The 9,920-nt window shown below is 45.8% G+C and overlaps 1 protein-coding gene across 1 annotated transcript in view; it reads left to right on the top strand.

Moving 5' to 3' along the window:
* Positions 1-9,633, top strand: part of LOC128688078 (digestive cysteine proteinase 3) — a 25,003-nt gene extending 15,370 nt beyond the window's left edge. The window contains exons 6-7 of the mRNA XM_070083818.1: positions 4,122-4,286; positions 8,109-9,633. Coding sequence (XP_069939919.1) covers positions 4,122-4,286; positions 8,109-8,314 — 371 coding nt within the window. The 3' untranslated portion in view covers positions 8,315-9,633. The remainder of the gene's footprint in view (positions 1-4,121; positions 4,287-8,108) is intronic.
* Positions 9,634-9,920: the final 287 nt, after the last annotated feature.

The following is a 9,920-nucleotide window of genomic DNA, read 5'->3' as shown; positions in this document are numbered from 1 at the left end:
GATGAAGAGACAAGGACCTCACCCATGTATTAAGTTCCCCCCATGATGAAGAGACAAGGACCTCACCCATGTATTAAGTTCCCCCCATGATGAAGAGACAAGGACCTCACCCATGTATTAAGTTCCCCCCATGATGAAGAGACAAGGACCTCACCCATGTATTAAGTTCCCCCCATGATGAAGAGACAAGGACCTCACCCATGTATTAAGTTCCCCCCATGATGAAGAGACAAGGTCCTCACCCATGTATTAAGTTCCCCCCATGATGAAGAGACAAGGTCCTCACCCATGTATTAAGTTCCCCCCATGATGAAGAGACAAGGACCTCACCCATGTATTAAGTTCCCCCCATGATGAAGAGACAAGGACCTCACCCATGTATTAAGTTCCCCCCATGATGAAGAGACAAGGACCTCACCCATGTATTAAGTTCCCCCCATGATGAAGAGACAAGGACCTCACCCATGTATTAAGTTCCCCCCATGATGAAGAGACAAGGACCTCACCCATGTATTAAGTTCCCCCCATGATGAAGAGACAAGGACCTCACCCATGTATTAAGTTCCCCCCATGATGAAGAGACAAGGACCTCACCCATGTATTAAGTTCCCCCCATGATGAAGAGACAAGGACCTCACCCATGTATTAAGATGATGAAGAGACAAGGTCCTCACCCATGTATTAAGTTCCCCCCATGATGAAGAGACAAGGTCCTCACCCATGTATTAAATGATTCACCCCCCCCATGATGAAGAGACAAGGACCTCACCCATGTATTAAGTTCCCCCCATGATGAAGAGACAAGGACCTCACCCATGTATTAAGTTCCCCCCATGATGAAGAGACAAGGACCTCACCCATGTATTAAGTTCCCCCCATGATGAAGAGACAAGATGTATTAAGTTCCCCCTCATGATGAAGAGACAAGGTCCTCACCCATGTATTAAGTTCCCCCCATGATGAAGAGACAAGGACCTCACCCATGTATTAAGTTCCCCCCATGATGAAGAGACAAGGACCTCACCCATGTATTAAGTTCCCCCCATGATGAAGAGACAAGGACCTCACCCATGTATTAAGTTCCCCCCATGATGAAGAGACAAGGACCTCACCCATGTATTAAGTTCCCCCCATGATGAAGAGACAAGGACCTCACCCATGTATTAAGTTCCCCCCATGATGAAGAGACAAGGACCTCACCCATGTATTAAGTTCCCCCCATGATGAAGAGACAAGGACCTCACCCATGTATTAAGTTCCCCCCATGATGAAGAGACAAGGTCCTCACCCATGTATTAAGTTCCCCCCATGATGAAGAGACAAGGACCTCACCCATGTATTAAGTTCCCCCCATGATGAAGAGACAAGGACCTCACCCATGTATTAAGTTCCCCCCATGGTGAAGAGACAAGGACCTCACCCATGTATTAAGTTCCCCCCATGATGAAGAGACAAGGTCCTCACCCATGTATTAAGTTCTCCCCCCATGATGAAGAGACAAGGACCTCACCCATGTATTAAGTTCCCCCCATGATGAAGAGACAAGGACCTCACCCATGTATTAAGTTCCCCCCATGATGAAGAGACAAGGTCCTCACCCATGTATTAAGTTCTCCCCCCATGATGAAGAGACAAGGACCTCACCCATGTATTAAGTTACCCCCATGATGAAGAGACAAGGTCCTCACCCATGTATTAAGTTCCCCCCATGATGAAGAGACAAGGACCTCACCCATGTATTAAGTTCCCCCATGATGAAGAGACAAGGACCTCACCCATGTATTAAGTTCCCCCCATGATGAAGAGACAAGGACCTCACCCATGTATTAAGTTCCCCCCCATGATGAAGAGACAAGGACCTCACCCATGTATTAAGTTCCCCCCATGATGAAGAGACAAGGACCTCACCCATGTATTAAGTTCCCCCCCATGATGAAGAGACAAGGACCTCACCCATGTATTAAGTTCCCCCCCATGATGAAGAGACAAGGTCCTCACCCATCTATTAAGTTCCCCCCATGATGAAGAGAAAAGGATCTCACCCATGTATTAAGTTCCCCCCCCCCCATGATGAAGAGGCAAGGACCTCACCCATGTATTAAGTTCCCCCCATGATGAAGAGACAAGGTCCTCACCCATGTATTAAGTTCCCCCCATGTTGAAGAGACAAGGTCCTCACACATGTATTAAGTTCCCCCCCCATGATGAAGAGACAAGATCCTCACCCATGTATTAAGTTCCCCTCATGATGAAGAGACAAGGTCCTCACCCATGTATTAAGTTCCCCCCCCCTTGATGAAGAGACAAGATCCTCAGCCATGTATTAAGTTCCCCCCATGATGAAGAGACAAGGTCCTCACCCATGTATTAAGTTCCCCCCATGTTGAAGAGACAAGGTCCTCACCCATGTATTAAGTTCCCCCCCATGATGAAGAGACAAGGTCCTCACCCATGTATTAAGTTCCCCCCATGATGAAGAGACAAGGTCCTCACCCATGTATTAAGTTCTCCCCCCCATGATGAAGAGACAAGGTCCTCACCCATGTATTAAGTTCCCCCCATGATGAAGAGACAAGGTCCTCACCCATGTATTAAGTTCGCCCCCATGATGAAGAGACAAGGACCTCACCCATGTATTAAGTTCCCCCCCATGATGAAGAGACAAGGTCCTCACCCATCTATTAAGTTCCCCCCATGATGAAGAGACAAGGATCTCACCCATGTATTAAGTTCCCCCCCCCCCCATGATGAAGAGACAAGGACCTCACCCATGTATTAAGTTCCCCCCATGATGAAGAGACAAGGTCCTCACCCATGTATTAAGTTCCCCCCATGTTGAAGAGACAAGGTCCTCACCCATGTATTAAGTTCCCCCCCATGATGAAGAGACAAGGTCCTCACCCATGTATTAAGTTCCCCCCATGATGAAGAGACAAGGTCCTCACCCATGTATTAAGTTCTCCCCCCCATGATGAAGAGACAAGGTCCTCACCCATGTATTAAGTTTCCTTCATGATGAAGAGACAAGGTCCTCACCCATGTATTAAGTTCCCCCCATGATGAAGAGACAAGGTCCTCACCCATGTATTAAGTTCTCCCCCCATGATGAAGAGACAAGGACCTCACCCATGTATTAAGTTACCCCCATGATGAAGAGACAAGGTCCTCACCCATGTATTAAGTTCCCCCCCCATGATGAAGAGACAAGGTCCTCACCCATGTATTAAGTTCTCCCCCCCACAATGAAGAGACAAGGTCCTCACCCATGTATTAAGTCCCCCCCATGTTGAAGAGACAAGGACCTCACCCATGTATTAAGCTCCCCCCATGATGGACAAAGACCTCACCCATGTATTAAGTTCCCCCCATGATGAAGAGACTAGGACCTCACCCATGTATTAAGCTCCTCCCCATGATGAGACAAGGACCTCATCCATGTATTAAGCTTCCCCATGATGAAAGGACAAAGACCTCATCCATGTATTAAGCTTCCCCATGATGAAAGGACAAAGACCTCACCCATGTATTAAGTTCCCCCCATGATGAAAGGACAAAGACCTCACCCATGTATTAAGTTCCCCCCATGATGAAGAGGCAGGGACCTCACCCATGTATTAAGCTCCTCCCCATGATGAAGAGACAAGGACCTCACCCATGTATTAAGCTCCTCCCCATGATGAAGAGGCAAGGACCTCACCCATGTATTAAGCTCCCCCCCCCATGATGAAGAGACAAGGACCTCACCCATGTATTAAGTTCATGATGAAGAGGCAGGGACCTCACTCATGTATTAAGATGATGAAGAGACAAGGACCTCACCCATGTATTAAGCTCCTCCCCATGATGAAGAGACAAGGACCTCACCCATGTATTAAGTTCCCCCCCATGATGAAGAGGCAGGGACCTCACTCATGTATTAAGCTCCTCCCCATGATGAAGAGACAAGGACCTCACCCATGTATTAAGCTCCTCCCCATGATGAAGAGACAAGGACCTCACCCATGTATTAAGCTCCTCCCCATGATGAAGAGGCAAGGACCTCACCCATGTATTAAGCTCCCCCCATGATGAAGAGACAAGGACCTCACCCATGCAGTAACTTATGTTTCTCACCCATAAGGATGGTCGTTGTCGCTTCAAGACGAATGACATCGCTGCTACATGTACGGGCTATGTTGATATTGATTACTACAACGAGGAAGCTCTGGCTCAAGCAGTAGCTGACGTAGGTCCAATATCTGTAGCCATCGATGCTTCCTGGTGGTCCTTCCAGTTCTACGAGAGTGGTAAGTGCACTTACACTTTGTGAAGGCTTACTCAGCCATGTAACAACTTCAGACAGTATTACCAAGGCTGGCTCCTCCTCAGGAAAATTAATGAATAGAAAAAGAAATAATAATTCACAAAGATAAACACTTTATTATTTAGTAATGCAAAGATAAAACATTGAAATATGAAGGTGTATCCTATTTGAAAGAAAAATGAAAAATGAAATGGAAAAATGACATTTGAATTCAATGCTAATATGTACAGTTATACTGGGGTGTCTGGTTGAGGTTGACACCGTCTTGTAGAAATTGTAGCCGTTGCTGATGTGGGGGGGGGGTCACAGGTGTTTAGTTACAACCCAACGACTAGTTCTTCACAGAGCCTATAGCCTTGAATAGTCAGTCAAGACGTCAGGAACGCAGGTTCTTTACCACTGCAAAGATGAGGGGTAGTGTCCTGTACAATTAATCAGGTAGGTAGATCATGAAGTGACTTCCCAAGACTGGTTTCAGTCTGTCTCCTTCAACACTTCTCGTTGGTTGGCAGGTAACCCGATCTGTCATTCCAAGCTGGAAAGAGAGACGGGTTACCCACTGCTTAAGAAATCACTCTCCATGATAAGTGTAAGATACTTAAAAAAGGTGGTGATTATCTAAAAGTCTCACGTGGAGCTTAAAACTGAAAGGACTAAGTTCATTACTGGTCAAAAGTGAAGCTTTCAACCAATATCCACTAGAATAGGAGCAGAGGCTTTTACTTACAGTTGTGCTGAGAGCTGTGAGTCAAGTGATTACTGTTTGGCCGGAGCCCCACACGTCACCTTTCGGGGTGGGGAGAGGAGGGGGGGGGGAGGGGATAGCGGGAACTAGACTGACCCTACCTTAACAAGCAGCTGGCAGTCAAACTATCATTACCATATACTCGCTCTCTACTCCTATCTGTTGAACTTTTCCCTCACACACTTATACTTACACTCACACTCAAGTAATGTAACCACGAACGAGTGTTATTTAATCAATAACAACACTGTGACTAGCCTAGCTCTGCTGGGTGCATGATCTTTGTAGGATTCTATGGTCCAGTGGGTTAGAACATCGTGAATTTTAGTTTACCATGAGGCACGCTAAAACAACATGGGTTCAAGCTCCCGGCTAGTCGCAGTGTTATTATTGATTAAAAACTATTCGTTCATGGTTACAATACTATATATACTGCTTGTGGATGCTAATGCAAGAAACGGGGAGTAGAATGAAATTCTCTCTGAGGCATCCACACCATCGTATGTCCTCGGATCATGGTACAACATCTAGCTCTGCTGGGTGCATGATCTTTGAAGGATTTTACGGTCCAGTGGGTTGCAGCATCATGAATTTTCACTCACCATGAGGCGGGCTGAAACAACAAGGGTTCGATCCAATGGGTAGTCGCAGTATTGATATATATATATATATATATATATATATATATATATATATATATATATATATATATATATATATATATATATATATATGTATATATATCACAAACACACACACACACACATGATAATCAGCGATAGAGGACACGAGAGAGATGGTTAGGTAGATTGCATTTTCTTGGAGTGTAAAAAGGCTTCTGTCACAGTTCCGCACAAGAGATTAGTGCAAAAGCTGGAGGACCAGGCAGGTATAACGGAAGGCACTGCAATAAATAAGTAAATACCTGACATGGAGGAAGCAACGAGTGATGGTACGTGACGAGGTGTCAGATTGAACGCCTGTGACGATCGGGATTCCATAAGAGTCAGTCCTAGGACCGGTGCTGTTACTGATATATGTGAATGACATGACGTAAGAGGTAGACTCAGAAGTGTCCCTGCTTGAAGACGACTTGAGGCCAATGCAGAGAATTTAAGTGGATGAGGAGTAGGTAGAACTGCAAAAGGATCTGGACAGGCTGAAGGCCTGGTCCAAAAACTGGCTCCTGGAGTTTAATCCCACCAAGTGCAAAGTCATGAAGATTTGGGAATGTCAGAGAAGACTTCCGACAGAGTACAGGCAATGAAGATAAAGACTGCAAACCTCACTCAAAAAGAAGGATCTTGGGGTGAGCATCATACCGAACACAAATGCTGAGACCAAATAACTGCTGCAGCATAAGGTTCCCTGGCAAACCTAAGAATAGAGATTCGACACCTCAGTAAAGAGCCGTTCATGACTCTGTACACGGTGTTCATCAGGCCCATATTGAAGTATGCAGCACCAATATGGAACCCACACCTGGTCAAGCACGTCAATAATTTAGAGAAAGTGCAAAAATTTGCAACAAAACTAGTCATAGAGCTAAGGGATATGTCCTACGAGGAGAGGTTAAAGGAAATCGGCATGGCGACACTGGAGGACAGGAGAGATAGGGTGGGACATGATAACGACATATACAATACTGAGAGGAATTGACAAGGAAGATAGAGACAGGATGTTCCAGAGATTAGACACAGCAACAAGTGGTCACAATAGAAAGATAAAAATTCAGATGAGTCATAGGGATGTTAGGAAGCATTTCTTCAGCCAAAGAGCTGTCAGGAAGTGGAACAATCTGGAGAGTGATGTAATGGAGGCGGGATCCATTTATGGCTTTACGAAGAGGTATGATAAAGCTCATGGAGCAGGGATAGAGTGGACCTAGTGGCGACCAGCGAAGGGGTGGGGCCAGGAGCTATGACTCGACCACTGAAACCACAGATATTTGATTACAAATAAGTGAGTATACACAATAACACAAACAACTGTACCACAGGTGTGTACCTCACATACTAACACCAGTGTACCGCAGGTGTGTACCACACATACTAACACCAGTGTACCACAGGTGTGTACCACACATACTAACACCAATGTACCGCAGGTGTGTACCACACATACTAACACCAGTGTACCACAGGTGTGTACCTCACATACTAACACCAGTGTACCGCAGGTGTGTACCTCACACACTAACACCAGTGTACCGCAGGTGTGTACCACACATACTAACACCAGTGTACCACAGGTGTGTACCTCACATACTAACACCAGTGTACCACAGGTGTGTATTACACATACTAACACCGGTGTACCACAGGTGTGTACTACACATACTAACACCAGTGTACCACAGGTGTGTACTACAATACTAACACCGGTGTACCACAGGTGTGTACTACACATACTAACACCAGTGAACCACAGTTGTGTATTACACATACTGCAGATGAATGGTTCAGAGAACCGACATGTTGATAAATTAGACACATGTGCAACTCTTGAGTATCTTTATTGAGGAAACATTTCGCCACACAGTGGCTTCATCAGTCCATACAAAGGAGAATCTTGAAGAACAGGAGGTGAATGAGGTAATCAGTCCCTCGACCTTGAGTCGATGTGGTCAGTCCATCAATCTTGAATAGAATACGGCATAAGTGCGGAGAAGCAGCTTATGTACCGTAGGCAGGAGAGGTGCAGCAGTCGTAGGTGGTGTCACATTTGTCCAATGTGGAAGTAGGTCGTGCCCAAGGGCTAGGCAAGTGAAGAATTCCCAAGTATAAAGATCCCAAGAAGTTGCAGTGTCTGACAGGATTGTAGATGATTCAAGATTGATGGACTGACCACATCGACTCAAGGTTGAGGGACTAATTACCTCATTCTCCTCCTGTTCTTCACGATTCTCCTTTGTATGGACTGATGAAGCCACTGTGTGGCGAAACGTTTTCCTCAATAAAGATACCCAAGAGTTGCACATATGTCTAATTTATCATTACACATACTAACATCAGTGTACCACAGGTGTGTACTACACATACTAACATCAGTGTACCACAGGTGTGTACTACGAGTCCAGCTGCGACCCGGAGTACCTGGACCACGCGGTACTGGTAGTTGGCTATGGTACAGAGGATGGAGAGGACTACTGGCTGGTGAAGAACTCCTGGGCTGACTCCTGGGGTGATGCTGGTTACATCAAGATGTCTAGGAACAGAGATAACAACTGTGGTATTGCTACCCAGGCATCATACCCCACTGTCTAGATACCCCTGCCATATACCCCACTGTCTAGAAACCCAGGTCTTATACCCCACTGTCTAGATACCTAGCACTCATACCCCACTGTCTAGATACCCAGCACTCATGCCTCACTGTCTACATACCCAGCATTCATACCCCACTGTCTAGATACCCAGCATTCATACCCCATTGTCTAGATACCCAGGCCCTATGCCCCACTGTTACGTGCACCACATCATGTGATCAACACAGCTGCATCACATCATGTGATCAACACAGCTGCATCACATCATGTGATCAACACAGCTGCACCACATCATGTGATCAACACAGCTGCATCACATCATGTGATCAACACAGCTGTATCACATCATGTGGTCAACACAGCTGCATCACATCATGTGATCAACACAGCTGTATCACATCACGTGGTCAACACAGCTGTATCACATCACGTGGTCAACACAGCTGCATCACATCATGTGATCAACACAGCTGCACCACATCATGTGATCAACACAGCTGCATCACATCATGTTATCAACACAGCTGCACATCATGTGATCAACACAGCTGCATCACATCATGTGATCAACACAGCTGCACCACATCATGTGATCAACACAGCTGCATCACATCATGTGATCAACACAGCTGTATCACATCACGTGGTCAACACAGCTGCATCACATCATGTGATCAACACAGCTGCACCACATCATGTGATCAACACAGCTGCATCACATCATGTTATCAACACAGCTGCACATCATGTGATCAACACAGTTGCATCACATCATGTGATCAACACAGCTGCACCACATCATGTGATCAACACAGCTGCATCACATTGTGTGATCAACACAGCTGCACCACATCATGTGATCAACACAGCTGCATCACATCATGTGATCAACACAGCTGCACCACATCATGTGATCAACACAGCTGCATCACATTGTGTGATCAACACAGCTGCACCACATCATGTGATCAACACAGCTGCATCACATTGTGTGATCAACACAGCTGCACCCCATCATGTGATCAACACAGCTACACCACATCATGTGATCAACACAACTGCATCCCATCATGTGATCAACACAGCTGCATCACATCATGTGATCAACACAGCTACACCACATCATGTGATCAACACAGCTGCATCCCATCATGTGATCAACACAGCTGCATCACATCATGTGATCACAGCTGCACCACATCACATCATGTGATCAACACAGCTGGATCACATCATGTGCCACATGGGCACAGTACCCAGGGCATCCTGGGCAGGTGTTTTAACTTCTCTTACTGAGTCTAATAAACATTGACTGAATTCTAACTCTTTTTAACCTTTAATTAAACATGAAGTATTGGGCGAGTATCACTGTAGGTGTTAATAATGTAATTGGGTGCCAATAAAGCGAGTATCACTATATGTGGTATGTGTGGTAAGAAGTAAGTAGTATGGGTAGCATCCTGGGGAAGGAGAGTGCAGCACCACACTGGAACTAAGACAGTTTCTTAACATCCACTGGCTTCAGTGGGTTACCCTGGATGGTTTAACCTCTGGGTTGGTAAGAGCAACCCAGTGGTGTTGCATCAAGAGTGTCAGCAGTGGTG

This window comes from Cherax quadricarinatus, chromosome 10 (assembly GCF_038502225.1).
Source record: "Cherax quadricarinatus isolate ZL_2023a chromosome 10, ASM3850222v1, whole genome shotgun sequence".
NCBI lineage: Eukaryota > Metazoa > Arthropoda > Malacostraca > Decapoda > Parastacidae > Cherax > Cherax quadricarinatus.
Note: the sequence above shows the minus strand (reverse complement) of the source record. Positions and strands in the feature narration are given on the sequence as shown.